The sequence below is a fragment of the Tachyglossus aculeatus genome, chromosome 16, assembly GCF_015852505.1.
Source record: "Tachyglossus aculeatus isolate mTacAcu1 chromosome 16, mTacAcu1.pri, whole genome shotgun sequence".
Classification (NCBI taxonomy): domain Eukaryota; kingdom Metazoa; phylum Chordata; class Mammalia; order Monotremata; family Tachyglossidae; genus Tachyglossus; species Tachyglossus aculeatus.
Genome location: NC_052081.1, coordinates 35,096,720 through 35,116,508, shown reverse-complemented (window position 1 = coordinate 35,116,508; position 19,789 = coordinate 35,096,720). Strand labels below are relative to the sequence as shown.

General features: G+C 41.0%; 2 protein-coding genes and 1 pseudogene across 2 annotated transcripts in view; 2 read left to right on the top strand and 1 right to left on the bottom strand.

Annotated features, from left to right (window-relative positions):
* CFAP43 (cilia and flagella associated protein 43) overlaps positions 1–19,789 on the bottom strand; it is a 75,860-nt gene that overhangs the window by 53,372 nt on the left and 2,699 nt on the right. The window contains exons 2-11 of the mRNA XM_038757537.1: positions 18,343–18,596; positions 17,300–17,396; positions 15,874–16,041; positions 15,515–15,665; positions 11,789–11,948; positions 7,613–7,675; positions 5,079–5,149; positions 3,780–3,911; positions 1,984–2,100; positions 583–663 (exon numbers count right to left, since the gene is read on the bottom strand). Coding sequence (XP_038613465.1) covers positions 583–663; positions 1,984–2,100; positions 3,780–3,911; positions 5,079–5,149; positions 7,613–7,675; positions 11,789–11,948; positions 15,515–15,665; positions 15,874–16,041; positions 17,300–17,396; positions 18,343–18,596 — 1,294 coding nt within the window. The remainder of the gene's footprint in view (positions 1–582; positions 664–1,983; positions 2,101–3,779; positions 3,912–5,078; positions 5,150–7,612; positions 7,676–11,788; positions 11,949–15,514; positions 15,666–15,873; positions 16,042–17,299; positions 17,397–18,342; positions 18,597–19,789) is intronic.
* Positions 4,293–4,366, top strand: LOC119938813 (annotated as a pseudogene).
* GSTO1 (glutathione S-transferase omega 1) overlaps positions 18,926–19,789 on the top strand; it is a 37,168-nt gene continuing 36,304 nt past the window's right edge. The window contains exon 1 of the mRNA XM_038757542.1: positions 18,926–18,969. The gene's annotated coding sequence lies outside the window, so the exon portion shown is untranslated. The remainder of the gene's footprint in view (positions 18,970–19,789) is intronic.

Below are 19,789 nucleotides of genomic sequence, written 5' to 3'. Positions count from 1 at the left end.
CGTTCAATAAATACCACTGATTGATTGAAATTGGTATGTGTGAATAGGAGAATGATATACAAGAGTGGGAAAGTTAGTCTCCCTTCAGAACCTCAAAACTCGGGCATGGGGGAAGTCCCCCCACTCCAACTGCCCTTGACACCTCCTTTCCAGCCAGACACCTCCATCCAAACTCACACATTTACCAATTTTTGTATGCTATTGATTTACATATGCACCTGTGTTTATTATTTGCATCTACTCTTATGTTCCTTATGCTCTATTGTACATTTGTGTCTTCTTGTCTTCCCAAGAATTTTAAGCCTCGAGGGCAGAGACTATAGTCTCTTGCCAAATCACTTAGTCCAGAGTTCTGCACATAGGTGCTCATTAAATGCTGATGATAATCCTATATGATGTCCACATTTTTAAAAGGCAGGAAAAGAGTTGGAGAAAGTCCAGAGAATGGCAACGAAATTAAATAACATTAGAGGGATAGGGAAAAAAAAATAGGTCTTATGAGAAAAGGTCAAAGATAACGGCAGTTTCTAAAAGACTAATTTTATCATTTCTTTTAAGCATAAGAAATACTGTTATACATACCGTTGTGTAAAGGCTGAACCTACTGACACAAGATCCATCCTCTAACAGCCAAATGTAACCTTCCCCTGTAATTGTTATGGACTGTAACACAGAGAAGACACCGGTCTGAGCATAGGAATTCAATTCTATGAAAAACAATTTTTCCATTTCCTACTTTATTCTTGGAATAGTTAATCTCGAGATGATATCAAAATGGCTACATTGTTTAAGGAGAATAGGAGTGCCTAAGTGGAAAATTTCAGAAGTACAATTTTAATTGTAAGTACAAGAAATAACTACTTAATTGACAAAAATCTCCCCCGTAATAATAATAATAATGATGATAGTGGCATTTGTTAAGCGCTTACTATGTGCCCAGCACTGTTCTATTTATTTACATATTTATTTACATATCTATTCTATTTATTTTATTAGTATGTTTGGTATTGTTCTCTGTCTCCCCCTTTTAGACTGTGAGCCCACTGTTGGGTAGGGACTGTCTCTAGATGTTGCCAATTTGTACTTCCCAAGCGCTTAGTACAGTGCTCTGCACACAGTAAGCGCTCAATAAATATGATTGATGATGATGATGATGATGTTCTAAGAGCTGGGATAGATGCAAGGTGATCAGATTGTCCCACGAGGGTTCACAGTCTTCATCCCCATTTTACAGATGAGGGAACTGAGGCACAGAGAAGTTAAGTGACTTGCCCAAGGTCACACAGCTGACAAGTGGCGGGGCCAGGATTAGAACCCATGACCTCTGACTCCCAAGCCCATGCTCCTTCCTCTAAGCCACGCTGCTTCTCTGTAGACCTTAGACCGTAAGCTTCTGGTGGGCAGGGATTGCACCTACCGAGTCTATTGTATTGTTCTTTCCCAAGCATTTAGTGCAGTGTTCTGCACATAGAAAGCTCACCACAGGGGCAAGTAATGAAAATAACCCTGAATTTGACTCCCATAACCTCAATCCTTCACAAATAATGTCCTGATTCTTACTGCGCTCCTTTTATCCTGGGTGTTAGATTATTAGTGAATTTATTACTGAGAAGAATGCATTATTATTATTATTATTTATTATTGAGAAGTAGTGTGGCCTCGTGGAAAGAGCACAGGCCTGGGAATCAGAGGATCTGGGTTCTAATTCTGGCTCTACCACTTGCCTGTTGTGTGACCCTGGGCAAGTCACTTAAACTTCTCTGTGCCTCAGTTACCTCCTCTGCAAAATGGGGATTCAGACCCAAATGGGGATTGATTATCTTTTATCTTCCCTCAGGGCTTAGTACAGTGCCTGGCACATAGTAAGTGCTTAACAAATACCATTTAATAACAAAAAAAAAGGTTTGGATTAAGTTTAGGAGTTTAAATATATCAGATTCTACAATGGTTAAAGATCAGGTATATGTATTTTTTTTTTTTTACCAGGCAATATTTATTTCCAGGTGTGATGAAGTCATTTGCCACAAAGTCCCCTTGGCATACATCCAGAACTGTGTCAATGTTAGCCATATCCATCGGAGTGCAGGTAAAGATTGATCCCTGCCAAGTGTACAACAAATCATCAACCCATTCTACAATTACTGAAGATTCTTTAAAAAAAACCCTACACCTTTCTAACCTTGCTTTGTGATATGTTTATATTAGTCTCTTAAGCAGAGGGTTTATTTGAAAGAATAAAGCCCCAAATTATAGCCTTTATCTCTTATATTAGCCCGTCGCACAATAGTCGTTGAGGTAAACGGATCTGAACTAAAAGTCTTTAACGATTTTTTCCTGAAAAGGTAAAAAATAGCAGTTATTTGGGTGGAAGGGAAAATATACAGTAAAACGCTGTATGCCACAGCTGCTGCACTGTTAGAAACTTATGGTTCATAAAAACCATTTCTGAGTCATTAGGTCAATAGTATTATTAGGTCAATAATAGGGGGTTCGATTCTTTTTAGTACTTTAGATAGATGTGAAAATGGAGAGAGTGCAAGCATATGTTTGTACATATTTGTTACTCTATTTATTTATTTATTTATTTATTTATTTATTTATTTTACTTGTACATATCCCTTTTATACTGTGAGCCCACTGTTGGGTAGGGACTGTCTCTATGTGTTGCCAATTTGTATTTCCCAAGCGCTTAGTACAGTGCTCTGCACATAGTAAGCGCTCAATAAATACAATTGATGATGATGATGATGATGATGATGATGATGATGATTCTCTTGACTTCTTTCCCCACGAGCTGCTTCCTGTTCCCGTTTCTCTCACTTCACAACCCCAGCTTTAGATTTCCTTCCCAGATTCCCTGTCTTCTGTTGTGACTCACTTTGACCCCCGCTGGATTTCATTCAGTCGTATTTATTCACACTGTGAACCCCATGTAGACAAAGACTGCACCCAACTTAATGATCTTGTATCTACCCCAGCGCTTAGTACACTGCTTGGCACACAGTAAGTGCCTAATACATTTTATAAAAACAATAATAATGATGCCATTATTATGGCAGCTGGAATCTTCTGAATTCTGACCTTCCTGGGAAATACACTTGCCAGGGCAAGACTGGTTTTACATATCGTAAAATTGTATGTGTCTGTGTCTTAGACTCCTCCTTCCTGAGCCAAAGCTAAAGGCAAGCATATTTATGTAATTTTTATTACAGCAACAGTGATGCTTATCGTATACGCTGAAAGAAACAATCTCTGAGGCGCTAAAGTCACTTTATAATTAACGAAACTAATTCTAATAACCAAAAGGAACGTGTCTGCTAATTCCATTGTATTGTACTCTCCCAAGTGCTTAGTAAAGTGCTCTGCACAGAGTAAGCGCTCCATAAATACCACTGACTGATTGATTGACTGGTAGAATGGATGAGAAAATTAAGCCGTGGAGAAGTTAGAAGATTTGATCTATGCAGTGTCAGTAATAGATCTGGATCAGGATAATTTATATTCCATAGCAGAGTTCAACTTCCTACAATGTAGTAAGAGATCTAGGCCACCTCTCCAACAGCTCTTGCTCACAAAAGGTGAGGGTCAGATATAATTTTTACCATATTTCACTATCATTGGAAACTTTATAGACTTTATGAAGAAAAACTGCTTGACAAAGGATGCCTAATAGGATATCTATTGGGTGCCCTTGATACACGCTACATTATAATAATCCTAATTATGCCTTCAAACAGCTTGTTATATTAGCATTTCATTAAAGCCAACGTATTGCATACCTTAACTGTTTCAATCAGTAATCTTTTGCAGTTAGGGGAGAACAGTATATTTCTGATAGGTTCTGACACGTCACAGGAGTTGCTTATTTTATAAGTTGATCCTTTGATATCAAGAGAATACAAAAGGCCATCCTACACACCAGAAACAATAAAATACATCAAAAATCAGTTCCAATTGCTAAACTAATGCTTTCTCTACAATCCCCTCTACATTTACGATATTTCTGGGAACATACATTCTTTGGTTTTGCATATAAAAATATAGAATGTAAGCACCAGGACCAATTTTCACAATAATTATGCAGTCATACATTCTTTGGTTTTGCATATAAAAATATAGAACGTAAGCACCCGGGACCAATTTTCACAATTAATTATGCAGTCTCCAGAAAGGCGGAATCTGCTTCTTGAAGTAGACCTGGCCTAATAGAAGGGATATTGAAGGGGCAGATACAGTTTACACACATGAAGCTCACAGCTTAAACACTAGAATGGATACGGTTTACCCATTTAAAGACTATACTTTCAGGGATCATTTCTATAGTATGTGACTATTTATTTTACTTGTACATATCTATTCTATTCCATTTATTTTATTTTGTTAGTATGTTTGGTTTTGTTCTCTGTCTTCCCCTTTTAGACTGTGAGCCCACTCTTGGGTAGGGACTGTCTCTATATGCTGCCAATTTGTACTTCCCAAGCGCTTAGTACAGTGCTCTGCACATAGTAAGCGCTCAATAAATACGATTGATGATGATTTAATGGAAAGAATTAAATGTAAGTCATACACTCTCACCCCATAACAGAGAAGCAGTTTCATGTTTCCTTAAGAGCTAGATGAACAAATGTTTCATTTTTTGTATATGTTTGGTTTTGATAATTAGGTAACAGATTAACAAATGAAATAGGACAAGGCCCAGAGGCAGGAGTTTTGAGGTCCTCTGACAGAGCAAGTTATGGCATAACCACTAACAAAACTTTGTGTCATCTATTTTCCAGAGGACACCATCTCCTTTGAAACGGCCTATGAATTCTTCTCTTTTGAAAGCAGTTTCAGAAAAAAAGGGTAGGACCTGCACTTACTACTTTTTCATTAGGGAGAGAAAAATGACGTTTACTTCCAGTATTTGGATTAGGAACCGAAATAAAATATTTATTAGGTAGGTAGATTTGTAGCTTTGGGCCATTTGGTGCCTTCAAAATCTGGTCCTTTCGGAGGGTTTAAAGACTCCGCTTCCTCACCCCTGACTTGGTTTTGTTTTCCACATAATTCACAAACTGGAAGAAGAAATATCTTACGTTTCTAGTAACGAGCAGTCCGTCTTTATGAAATGCCATGGAGGCCATGCTTGGTGTTTTAGAGTGGGTTCCTTCATTTTATTGGAAAGAAGAGCAAACTAAAATAAGTGGCAGACATTTTAAATTCATTCATTCATTTCAATCGCATTTATTGAGCGCTTACTATGTGCAGAGCACTGTACTAAGTGCTTGGAAAGTACAATTCAGCAACAGATAGAGACAATCCCTGCCCAACAACAGGCTCACAGCCTAGAAGGGGGAGACAGACAACAAAACAAAATAATAACAATAACATCAAAATAGATAGAGTTATAGATATAAACAAATCATTAATAAAATAAATAGATTAATAATAATCAAAATTAAACAAAAAATATCATTTTATTTTATACTCCAATAATTTGGCATGATTTTCCCTTCCATTCCTGGGAAAGTGTCTAATCTCTGCGCCAGGCTTTATTCTTTTTGTCCAATTTAAGCTTGGCTAAAGGGAGCAATGAGCTTTCTGGTGCCGATGGCTCAAATAACAGCCTGAACAGATACTTTTTTAAAGCGCTTGCTATGTGCTAAGCACCAGGGAAGTTACAAGGTTCTGAGATCAGAAACAGTCTCTACTCCAAATGGAGCTCACAATCTGTCTAATACCCTTCCTTCTTCCTTCAGTCGTATTTATTTAGCGCTTCCTGTGTGCAGAGCACTGTACTAAACGCTTGGGAAGGACAAGTCGGCAATTTACAGAAGAGGAAACTGAGCCCCAGAGAGGTTAAGTGACTCGCCTAAGGTCACAAAGAAAGTGGGGCAATAGTGGAGCTGGGGGGGGACTTGAACTCAGGTCCCCTGGCTCCCAGCCTTACGAGTTTCCCTTTGCCGCTTCAAAATGCCACACAAGGAAGGTCTCACTGAGTAGGGAAACGGCAGGCACTGTGTAAGTGGGAAAATCAGGGTCCAGAAGGGGATGCCGCTTTTGCCGCTTAACATTTCTCACTCATACCTCCGCCAAAGCTGGGCAACTGGGTCAATATATGAGTAGCAGAGCGGCCAAAGGCAATTTTACAGTATTCAGAAGGGAGCTATCCTTTCCCCGTCCCACCCCAAGGTTATTTATTCTGGGTGGTGTCCCCGAGAAGTAGCAGAGCCCAGTGAATACATCCCGGCCCTGAGAGTCAGAAGGACCTGGATTCTAATCCTGGCTCTGCCACTTGTCCTGTTGTGTCACCTTGGGCAAGTCATTTCACTTCTCTGGGCCTTAGTTCCCTCATCTGTAAAACAATAATAACCAGTGGTATTTGCTAAGCGCTTACTATGTGCAAAGCACTAAGCGCTGGGGGGGATACAGGGTGATCAGGTTGTCCCATGTGGGGCTCCCAGGCTTAATCCCCATTTTACAGATGAGGTAACTGAGGCACCTCAGTTATAATTATAACTCATAATATTTATTTATTTATTTTACTTGCACATATCTATTCTATTTATTTTATTTTGTTAGTATGTTTGGTTTTGTTCTCTGTCTTCCCCTTTTAGACTGTGAGCTGGGTAGGGACTGTCTCTATATGTTACCAACTTGTACTTCCCAAGCGCTTAGTACAGTGCTCTGCACACAGTAAGCGCTCAATAAATACGATTGATGATGATGATGACGACAGAGAAGTTAAGTGACTTGCCCAAAGTCACAGAGCTGACACGTGGCAGAGCCGGGATTAGAACCCATAACCTCCGACTCCCAAGCCCGTGCTCTTTCCACTGAGCCACGCAAGATTGTGAACCCCAGGTGGGGCATGGACTGTGTCCAACCTGATTAGCTTGTACCTTATACAGCACTTAATACAGTAATAATAATAATAATGATGGTATTTGTTAAGTGCTTACTATGTGCAAAGCACTGTTCTAAGCACTGGGGGGATACAAGGTGATCAGGTTGTCCCACGTGGGGCTCACAGTCCTAATCCCCATTTTACAGATGAGGGAACTGAGGCACAGAGAAATTAAGTGACTTGCCCAAAGTCACACAGCTGACAATTGGCGGAGCCGGAATTTGAACCCATGACCTCTCACTCAGTGCCTAGAACAGAGTAAGCACTTAAATACTATAAAAAAACCTCATATTTGGAAACATCTTATTTCTACAAAATACTTCTTCAAGGAAAATATACCATACACCAAGAAAGGATCTCAAAGAAATTTACAAAAGCCCCTAAATATCCTTTCAGTATCTTACAGCTATCTGCTATATTCACTTCATATAAGCCACCTATAAAAATGACCTTCTTTCCTGTACCAAACCCAGAGTCCTACAGTCCTCAGGTGAACAGCTTCCTCCAGAAGCCATTTTCCCATTCTATTGTCTCTGGCCGGTCTAAATAATAACAATCCAAGATTTATTGTGGCCAATTTCCAGACCGGAGTGTCTCAGGACTTCGCAACAAAGGGCTCTACAATGGACTCCTCTCCTCAAATGGGTCGGGGGAGGCTTACTGGGAAAATGCTACTTGGCTACAGGAGCCAAAATCAACCTGATACGCTAAAGAAATTCATACCTTTTTTCAAATCCGCCATAGAACTTTGCAACTTGGATGAGAATTTTACAGTAAGCTTGCGCTCTAAGAGATAAAAAAAAGACTGTAAATTTCTTGATTCCTCTATGGCGTCTCCTGGAACCACAGCACTGTACAGATTATACAACATTTCAATCTGAAAGGTTAAAAGAAAATAAGAACACAAGAAATGACACGACCGCATCCAAACGACGATCATCTATGCAGTACCATATTCCGTCTCTGAAAATGGTACTCTGAATTTGTTGGTTTTGAACCTACCATCATCAAGCTTCAGTAGCTACCCCCTCACCGGCTATCAGGACATTTGGTGAAAAACTCAGAGTCCCTCCAGTTCATGGCCAACATGATTCTCTAATCAAAGCATAAGCTCTCTCATATACTTGGGATAAATTACTTACCCATCGCTAAAGTGTGACCTTCCCTAAGGTGAGCATAGCAATAATAACAAAGCAATAACTATGGAAGGGAATAAAAGCGACCATTTAATTAAAATTACAAAAGTATTACCAGCAGGTAGCCCCGAATGGAAGCAGATTGGCACCTTCAGGCCACTTACAGGGAGCTCCAACCCCCCTTCTCCATTACGGCACCTGGTATCTTTAAATTCCCCACTTCTAATTTTAAAGTCAGATTTTTCACTATGCTTTCGAAACTGGAAAAATCAGCTTCAGTGAAGAGAATGGCATCTACGGCAAATAAGTATTTTAAAAATGGAAATGGCTCCATAAATAGTAGCTAAATAAAGGCCTCTATTTCCGGATATTAAACCTACTGAATTTATGGTGCTCGGAAAAGAACATCTGGTATTTTTCAGAGACGGTATTCTGGAGTGTACCTGGCCCGTGGACGAAACCACTTAAGAAAGCCAGTGACGCTGGGTGAAACTATGAATCAGAAAGGGAACTATGTTGCCAACTTGTACTTCCCAAGCGCTTAGTACAGTGCTCTGCAAACAGTAAGCGCTCAATACGATTGATTAAGTTTCCTTCCACCTTATCAATCAGCAAACTTCCAAATCTCATTACAGCTTGTTTTTCAAATAAATGCTTAAACCAAGAATCAATCAGTGGTATTTATTGAGAGCTTACTATGTCCAGAGCACTGTCCTGTGTGCCAAGCACTGTCCTAATTGCCATAAGTGGATTCTGTCCCGAAAGTCCCTGTGGGAACTTTTCAATGTGCAGTACACCCCATCACCTATTTGCTTGTTGCACTCCGGGCTCAGAGCAGTAGTACAGCTGGCTGGGATGCAAAGCTCCACCATTACAGTCAATTCTCTGCCTAAGTTCTCCATCCCTATGTTGTCTCGAGCTTCATGTCTGCCTCTAAGTAGCCCTGTGGCAGTGGGTAAGTGAGGCACTTACTTCCCCTCGTCCCCCTCTCCATCCCCCCCATCTTACCTCCTTCCCTTCCCCACAGCACCTGTATATATGTTTGTACATATTTATTACTCTATTTATTTATTTATTTTACTTGTACATAGCTATTCTATTTATTTTATTTTGTTGGTATGTTTGGTTTTGTTCTCTGTCTCCCCCTTTTAGACGGTGAGCCCACTGTTGGGTAGGGACTGTCTCTATATGTTGCCAGTTTGTACTTCCCAAGCGCTTAGTACAGTGCTCTGCACATAGTAAGCGCTCAATAAATACGATTGATGATGATGATGATGAGGCAGGCAGAGGAAGCTGCCGGAGGCCCTTAGTCGTGAGCCCGAGGGCAAGGCACGGTCGCGCCTTGTCAATCAGAAGCGACGGCGGAGTCTATATTCCTTTCTCACGGCACCGCGGCCCTTGTCAGGGGCAGAGCTGTCCTCTGCAACCTGGAGGAAGGGATGAAAATTGTCCCTAAAACACCATCTGCTTTCATCCATGCAATATTTATTGAGCAGAGACCCGTACTAAGCACCTGGAGGGGTAAAAGAGAATTTTAATAGACACATTCCTCTCTCAATGAGCTTCCTATCTAGCTTGCAGGACATCTGTGGCGAACTAGGCAGAATGAAATCCAGGAAGAAATCTCTGATTTCTGCTTCCTGCAATTCATTCAATCATATTTATTGAGCGCTTACTGTGCGCAGAGCACTGTACTAAGCGCTTGGGAAGCACAAGTCGGCAACGGATAGAGACGGTCCCTACCCAACCACGGGCTCACAGGCCAGAAGGGGCAGACGGACAACAAAACAAAACATGTAGACAGGTGTCAAAACCGTCAGAACAAATAGAATTACAGCTATATGCACATCATTAACAACATAAATAGAATAGAAAATATATACAGGTAAAATCAATAGAGTAATAAATCTGTACAAATCTATACAAGTGCTATGGTGGCTATGCACCCTTAAGCAAGAGTGCATAGAGAAGCAATGGACTCTTAAGCAAGAGAACAGTGCTTTGCTTCTCTACTTTATAAGCAAGAGTGCAGTGCTTTCTCTTACTTTATTAAGTAAGCGCTTAATAAATGCCATTAAAAAAAAAAAAGCAATGACAGCTATCATGAACAGTGAGCAAGGAATGCAGCCAGAGAGCTTGCCAGGCATGACATCGACCTAACAGCATTGAGGCAACGCTGCCCTGTGAAGGTGAAGGAAGTTGGTGCCAGGTGCATTTTTAGCTAGATTGGCAAAGCACATCTGGAGTGGCAGCAGCCTGATGTTGGCTTCATGTAAAGCCAACTCCCATCAAGACACTGAGTTCAATTCCAAAAGGAATTTTCATGTTTTTTTCTTGTGGTATTTGTTAATTGCTTAATACGTGTCAAGCCCTGTTCCAAGCTTGACTGCTCAGGCGCCGGGGTAGACACAAATTAATGAGGACAGATACAGTCCCTGTCCAACATAGGTAGGAGGGAGAACAGGTTCTGAATCCCCATTTTGCAGTTGTAGAAACTGAGGCACAGGGAAGTTAAATGACTCTCCCAAGGTCCCACGGCAGGCAAGTGGCCGAGCCAGGATTAGAAACCAGGTCCGCTGGGTCCTAGCCTCATAGTTTATCCACCATGCCATGCTACTTCACCTTCGACTAATGCAGTCACACCAATCATCATCAGTGCATACACCCCAACTATAACCACTCTCACCACGATAAGGATCGCTTTCTTGCCGACTTCGCTGATGCCATCGAGGCAGTTCCGAGGAAGGACACTGCTTATAATTGGGCCGTTGTGACTTTGAGACTTTGCCCCAAGTCTTAGAAAGGCGTGGTGTAGTTAAAGTTTACGGTAAGCTCGCTACGGGCAGGAAACGCGTCTGCTAATTCTGTTGCACTCTCCCAGCACTGCTCTGCACATAGTAAGCGCTCGATACCATTGACCGATGGTCGTGAGTGGCACTCTCCTTCCAAATACATGCGTGAGCAATCCGCTGTCTTAGCTCAAACACTTGTTCCAGCTGCCAGAGAAACATAAAACCACACGGATGCACCCCTTCGCCCATCCTTGAAGATTATATCATTCTAAGGCAACACGGCAGACAGGAGGTCGTGGTCACACGTTCTGCGAGGGAGGCGTCCATGCGGCCTGATCACCGTCCAGCGGCAGGCAGAATGAGAATCAAGCAGGCGCGTCATGGAACTAACTGCCACTGTAAGCCACCTACATAAAAGTTGTGAACTGTGACACAACTCCAGCCACCAGAAAGAATCACTCTCATATCCCAACAGCACAGATCTTGAGAGGGCAGGGTCAGAATTTAAAGACTCTCTAAGCAACATGGCAGCAGAAATTGTTGCGCTTTGCCTTCCCCCGCCCTGAAAAAAAACTACCCAAAGAGGTTCGATGAAAACGGTAGTGAGGGCAAGCAGCTGCAGAGGACCATGCATAATCAACATAAAACATGGATCCAATGACAGGCGCTCCATTGAGAAAAAACACCCCAAAACCCAGTTGGCAGGCGCAGATTACACCAGATGAGGGGGAAGTGGTAGATGGCTAAAGCTGGGGCCCTGCCAGCTGCCGTCTTTCGAGTACAAAGAGCAACTACATCTACATGCGTGTCAAAATGTCGTAAGTCAAAGACTACTTTGGAACAGATAAATTATACGAAAAGTAAAACCTTAGAGTTGAACTACGAACCGTCCGACTTGAACTCTAAGCATGGTAAATGGCAGATGGCTCCAAAATATGCATTTGAGGAAGTTGAGCGGAGCAGTTTCTTACCTGGTGAAGTCTGAAGAGGCATACATTTTAGAACAGTAACTTTTACTGTTTCTGCATTAACTAGTAGGAGATGATCCCCTTCACAGCTCACATACAATTCATTTGTTGTGGTCCAACAGTGGAATATAGGCTGAACCAGAGGATGAAAATCGTCTTTGGGCTTCATTACAAAAAAAACAAACAAACAGAACTTCTGTTAAGATTGGTAGACTTTTTTACACACTTTGCAAAAGCATCAGGTCCACTGAAGTTCTGTTAGGTTTGCAAAATTAGTCCTTTTACCCTGTTTACCCCCCTCTGCATCTCCTCATTTTTCTACCACGCCTCACAGTCCCAGACTACGAGAACATAACCACCTGCATAGAGTAGGCACTCAATAAACACCGTTGATGTTGATGATGAAGCAGCAAAACACTCCAAATTCACTCCAAAACTCAGACTCCTAAAAAAATAGGCAGGGTTTATATAGGGCATCCACGCATACCCCAAAATACACCAGTGGTGTGATTCTTGAAAACATAAATGTATCATGAATGGATATATCATGGGTTTGTTTATCCATAGATTTACATGTTAGAAGCTGGGCTGTATTGGTATACTTCGGGAAAAATGGTATTTGAGTGCTTACTCTGTGCATCATCATCATCGATCGTATTTATTGAGCGCTTACTGTGTGCAGAGCACTGTACTAAGCGCTTGGGAAGTACAAGTTGGCAACATATAGAGACAGTCCCTACCCAACAGTGGGCTCACAGTCTAAAAGGGGGAGAGTGCAGAGCAGTATTAAGCGCTTGAGTCCAATCAAGTTAGTTGTCTTGATCCCTGATCTTGAGGACGAATTTACAATTTGTCAGATTAGCAATAGGGAGAAATAAGTTCAGGGATAAGCAACTCATGAAATCCTGAACATTTAAATTTGGACCCTGTGTTTAGCCTGATTTTCCCCTCGTCACTCAGAATTAATGAGTACCATAAAAAAACTGCCATAATGTAGAATTAAGAAAACTGGTAAATATGGATTTAAAAAAATATCAAACGGAAATCATTTAAATTTTGTGGCTATACAATATTTAAATCGAAAAGGAAGGATGTGGATAACTAAAACTGATTTTATGATGTCAAGTGATACTAATCATCATCAATCATCAATCGTATTTATTGAGCGCTTACTATGTGCAGAGCACTGTACTAAGCGCTTGGGAAGTACAAATTGGCATCACATAGAGACAGTCCCTACCCAACAGTGGGCTCACAGTCTAAAAGGGGGAGACAGAGAACAAAACCAAATATACCAACAAAATAAAATAAATAGAATAGATATGTACAAGTAAAATAAATAAATAAATAAATAAATAGAGTAATAAATAAATAGAGTAATAAATAAATAGAGTATTAAATACTAATAATACTAATAATTAACAATAATAAATAATTAATTAATTACTAGTTAATACTAATACTAATAATTAATACTAATAATAGTGTTAGTCATTAAGCATTGTCAAATACGAACAGATCAGACAGTCCCTGTGCCATATGTGGCTCACAGTCTACGGGGAAGGGAGAGCAGGTATTTAATCCCTATTTTACAAATGAGGAAACTGAAGCACAGAGAAATTAAGTGACTTGCCCAAGGTCACAGAGGCGGCATGTTCCAATGCTGGGATTAGAACCCAGATCTCCTGACTCCCAGCCCTGTGTTTCTTTTAAGGGAAGCAGCGTGGCTGAGTGGAAAGAGCCCGGGCTTGGGAGTCAGAGGTCGTGGGTTCTAATCCCACCACCACTTGTCTGTTGTGTGACCTTAGGCAAGTCACTTAACATCTCTGAGCCTCAGTTACCTCATCTGTAAAATGGGGATTAAGACTGTGAGCCCCATGTGGGACAACCTGATTACTTTCTATCAACCCCAATGCTTAGAACAGTGCTTGGCACATAGTAAGCACTTAACAAATACCATAATAATAATAATAATAATAATTTGTTATTTCACTACACTATATTGATTATGCCCAGAGTATAGGAATCCCAAAAAACATGAATCCCCATTTAGTAATCACATTGACAGACTATTATCTAGTGGTAGCATAACTAACAGTAGTAAATTCTAACTTATTTTGGGTTTGAAATGGTTTTAAAATGATGATATCTGGGTTAGGTGAATTGTTTTTCCTTAAGCAAGTGGTCTAATTCTTAAATTATCTTTACAGACTTTTCAGTTTGCTTTCACTCTGCTGCAACATTGTGGATACACTGATCCATGTTTTAGTCATTATTCCTGGACTACATCTCTGACACAGTATAGACTAGAAACTCGAACAACTTTCACCCTCAGTGAGTCACTTATACTTCCTCAATGCAGAGATATTATCTAAATTAGCTAGCACTATACTTATACATAGATAAATATAATAAGTATATTTATCAAGTTTATGCCTATACAAAATGGATTTCAAAGTTTTTGTTCACTCTCAGGTGCATTCTCTTGGTCAAAACAGTAGGATTAGTGAGGCAAATATTTAGGGGATAGTTCCTTAATGCTAAAGGCTCCCTGTCATCCTGATGAAAGGCTTAGAGTGACGAGCACAGGCTTGGGAGTCAGAGGTCATGGGTTCTAATCCCGGCCCCGCCACTAGTCAGCTGTGTGACTTTGGGCAAGTCGCTTAACTTCTCTGTGCCTCAGTTACCTTTCATTCATTCATTCATTCATTCAATCGTATTTATTGAGCGCTTACTGTGTGCAGAGCACTGTACTAAGCACTTGGGAAGTCCAAGTTGGCAACATATAGAGACAGGTTACCTCATCTATAAAATGGGGATTAAGACTGTGAGCCCCACATGGGACAACCTGATTACCTTGCATCTACCCCAGTGCTTAGAACAGTGCTTGGCACATAGTAAGCGCTTAACAAATACCAAAAAAAAACAAAACAACCAACAAACAAGCAGCTCTGAGGAGATGAGTTCGGCTTGGGTTGCCGATTAAGAGTGCCAGGCGACATCTACTACACAGCAATCTCTAGGTACCTGCAGGGGATTGGCTATAGAAGCCTCCCAAACTCCCCTCTCAATACACACAAATGAGACTAAACCACAAATACCATTTGTGAACATTCGTACCTATTTATTTTATTTTGTTAGTATGTTTGGTTTTGTTGTCTGTCTCCCCCTTTTAGACTGTGAGCCCACTGTTGGGTAGGGACTGTCTCTATATGTTGCCAACTTGTACTTCCCAAGTACCAGAAAAAAAAACCTGCAAATTTCTGTATTAGAATCAGCTGAAGTTTGGATTAGGATGGCCTCAAAGCATAACAATTACCTTGAAAGTTTCTGCTTCAACACCTACTAGCTCTGCACACAGTAAGCGCTCAATAAATACGATTGACTGATTGATTGATTGATCTGATGCCATCTATATATTTAAACCTCTAGAATGTTTACCCCAAAACTCAGGGCCACCTGGGTTTTCAAGGGGTGGGGAGGTGGCCAGCAGGCACTTGAGAAGAGGGCAGAGGAAAATGGGAGAAGCGGGGCTGTGGTGCCCGCGATCAAAGAGAGGGTCAGTGGGAGCAGCTGAGGCCCAGGACCACCACTGTGGTTATGTGTATGGGCTTGGCCAACTGACGATAGGTGAAAACCAGAAAAAAAAACAACAAAAAAAATCTGCAAATATCTGTATTAGAATCATCTGGAGTTTGGATTAGGATAGCCTCAAAGCATAACAATTACCTTGAAAGTTTCTGCTTCAACACCTACAAGCCCAGCAATAGCAGAAACTGGTAATACCGGACCGTAGAAAGCGTCTTTGGGCTCTGAGCCTGAGAAAAGTCCATTATTTTCACCCAAAAAAGTCCCATCTGCAGCAGGGAGCTTGACTGGCCTGAGGAAATGAAAGAACGAAGTCTGTGGGGGAAGCGTTAACAGAACACAGCCACGAACGGTGACCAGAAAAGGTCACGTTTCATCAAGGAATTATCCGATGTTCAAGATCCGCATGTCCAGTTTTGATGGAAATGAGGACTTCCACGTTAAATGTAAGTTGACAAAAAGTAGATGTGGATAAGTGCTAAGGGGGAGAGGCCACTCACTTGGGCATGAGATGATGCTCAGTGTTGATTCTTTCAATGTGCCACACGGTGAGAGCACTTCCACCGGACAGACAGAGCTGGCTCCAGTTCATCGGGTTGAAGGTCATCTGGTTTACTGCCACATCTGGCTGGGATTTTTTGCACAAGATGACATTTTCTTCCCAGTCCCTGCAAATGCAGAAAAAAATTATCACTTAAAATACAATCTGAATCTGAAATGAGGGCAAAAGAGACTGGTCTCACTGCTCCGCTATAAAATGAATATAAATTAAGATTGCCTTTAACACCAAATGACGGTCCGCCCTTACACATCGAGGCCACTCTAAACGTCGGACAGAAGAGGCGGGTGTCTCGGGGCTATTATCCTCCAGAAGGCTCCCCAAGCTTTCAGGAGGGGCATCAATCAATTGTATTTATTGAATGCCTCCTATGCGCAGAACGTTGTACCAGGAGCTTGGGAGAGTACAATACAATAAAATTCGTAGACATGATCCCTGCCCTCAAGGAGCTCACTGTCTAGTGGGATCCAGACAGCATGTCTGTGCCTCGCCACTTCGCTTTTCCCTCTGCCAGTCCTACCAAAAGGCTAAAGATAACTCTTGGCAGTAGCTTATTTCTTAAATATCTACTAATAATCGAATAAAGTCAAGATATTACTATCCCTTGGCATTCTCGTAGCATATTTAAATACCACTTTGCTCTGTCCCTTCGAACTGCGAGAAGGAAAAACAACAAAGTAAAAAACGTTTGTAAACTTTACCTGAAAATGTAATTTTTAGTGAAGATCTGTGTATCTTTCTCTCTAGATTGTAATGTTTAACTATCTAAAAAAAATACATATTTCAACTTCCCTAAAAACAGCTGGGTTCAACTGATCTTTCCTCTGGAGATTGGACTGTAGACTGTCCTCTAGACTGTCCTGCTCACTGTGGGCACAGAACATGTCTACCAACCCCGTAATAGTGAATTCTCCCAAGTGCTTTGTACAGTTCTCTGCAGGCTGTAAGCACAAAATAATTTTCTTACGGTACTTGTTAAGCGCTTACTTTGTGCCAAGCACAGTTCTCAGTGTTTTAAGCTAATCAGGTAGGCCTAAATCCCTGTTCCACATGGAGCTCACAGTTTAAGTAGGAAGGAGTAGGACTAATCCCCATTTTACAGATGACATAACTGGGGCACAGAGAAAATAAGTGACTTGCCGAAGCTCACACAGCAGACACGTGGTAGAGCTGGGGTTAGAACTCAGGTCCTCTAACTCCCACGCTTTTTCCTCTTGGCCCCACTGCTTCTCAATAAATACGATCGATTGATTGATTCTAATAAGCTTTAGGAAAGTAGGATGATCTAATCTTGGCACCAAGAAAGAATTCCAGAAAATTCACTCAGGATCCCCAGCATTGAAGAACACGTCACTGAATAAACTTACCACAGTGAAAGTTCAAATTCTGGGACTGAAGAGTAGCTGGCCAAGTAAATCCCACAATTACTGAATGCGAGTAAAGAATAGTCCAACTGGGCATTTCCTACAACAAAATTGCACACACAGGTTGACGTTACATTGCTCCAGATGAATCTCTGCCTTGGCATTCACTTCCCCTCCCTAGTCATTGTCTTGGCCTAAATAATGTCTTCTCTCCCAGACATTTATTGGAAGAAAATAAATACAATTTGAACAACTGATATAGTTGCCAAAATTAGCGAAGGACATCTTATTCCATCTTCAAAGTGGATCTCTTCTATCTATTGCATATTTTCAACCCCCAGGATCATTTCAAATGGCTCAACTACTACCTTCCACTACTGCATTTGGAAGATTATGTAGATATAAAATATTTCATCCTTGGAAAATTCTTGAATACTCATCCTAAATTTTCTTTATATTAGGCAAACCATAATATTAACTTTTCTCCTTTGACACCCTTAAATAATTCTTTAGAGCCATCAAGTAGCTGTAATGCCTTATCACACAATCAACCTTTGCACATTTCTTTTAAGTGATTAAAAGGGGCGCGTTAATTGTGTGTCTAAACTCCACGGTGAATTATGGATAAAGGTAAAAAACTATTAAACCCTACAGATGTTTTATGACATGCTTTCAGTGAGATTATTAGGACCATCATTTGGGAAACACCTGAACTAAGTTACTTTAGTTTGACGTACAAGCTATGGTACTACATCATTTTTTGTACTATTTGCACTTTCGGCATGCTTTATAAATCTCAATGAATTCACAAGGATGATTTTAATATACTTTTTTGAAAGAACTGGTTATCATTCAAAGACCCTCAAACTAAATTTAGGTGTCCATCTGTCATCCTTTCCCACTACTTAGCTTAATTTAGTTTAATTCCGACTTCTCTAGAAATGCCATTTCTCAATATCTGTACCAGAATCAGCCGTGTATTATCCTTTTCTCCAACAGAAATTTTCAAGAGGTGGTGGGGCGGGGCAGGGCGTCCCACAGCGTACCTTTTAATTTTTTCTTTTTGATCAATCCAGGAAAGCTGTAGATGTAGATGTTGGGTTTTAGCCTCCGGTCTGAAAAAGCCACCACTTCACTGGCGAAGCTAGTTGCCACAGCACCCACACTTCCATTCATGCACTGAAGCACCGTCTTTTCTTTGGTATCAATGTCAACAAAAATGATATAATTCCCACACGGGTAGCAGATTGTGTTGTTGTTGACAAAAGCAACGTTCTTTTTAGGGAATCCTTGCACCCATCTTTAAAAAAGGATATGTCATCGTTAAAAAGCAGGCAGAACTTATTTATCCTTAAAGAAAACAAAAGGTCGTAAGAACAGATGAAGCATAAAACATGATCAAAATCTATCCTTCCTCCTTTTTACAATTGTACATGTGAAAGGATCCCAGTGTGTGGTGCTACCCGAACTGTAGAAAAGCCCTGGGATTGCTATATGAGCTTGCTTTATAGGAGCACTCTTTGTCACTCACAAGTCTTCCATGTCTCAGAGGAAATTCTAGGAACATGAGCATTCGGAGGGAGGAGAGAGGAAAGAAAAGAAACGTGAGGGACGTGAAGACAGCTGGTTCCCAGCTCAACACATAAATGTAGCCTGAGCCATTCTGCTATCCGGTAAGTGTAATTAATTCATTTAGTTAAGGGTAGCCTTCAATTTGAGAGCGTGAGTTCTTTTGGGGGATGTTTGAGCAGAGATGATTCTTGGGCAGAGGTGAGGGGGACCATATAATGATGCCTCTGAAGTCACTATATTGCAGGACAGAGGGAACAAGACTGTAGGAAAGGAATAATGACAGTCATGAGAATTAACCAGCAGAGTACGGAAATAAAGCAGGATCTTTCAGTGACAAATCTGGTGGGTTTTTTTAATCTAAGTTCAAAGAAAGGGAGCTGGAAATGGAGACGTGTATCCTTGACATGATATGGATGTTCTATTGAAAGAAAATACAAATTGCCAGTGGTTAATGAGGGTCACAGCTGAGTCTCCGGTGTTTTGTTTGTGAGCCCCCCTCTCCATCCCCCGCTTCTTACCTCCTTCCCTTCCCCACAGCACCTGTATATATGTATATACGTTAGTACATATTTATTACTCTATTTATTTATTTTACTTGTACATATCTATTCTATTTATTTTATTTTGTTAGTATGTTTGGTTTTGTTCTCTGTCTCCCCCTTTTAGACTGTGAGCCCACTGTTGGGTAGGGATTGTCTCTATATGTTGCCAATTTGTACTTCCCAAGCGCTTAGTACAGTGCTCTGCACATAGTAAGCGCTCAATAAATACGATTGATGATGATGATGATGATGATGAGTGATCCCACGAGAAGGAGGGAGAGAACGAGTGGAGATGGGAGGGGGAGCGTTGAAGGACAGAATGCGAGGTCCGGTTTGAGAGGCAGAGTAGGAGCTACAGGAGGATAATACAGGTTCTGGT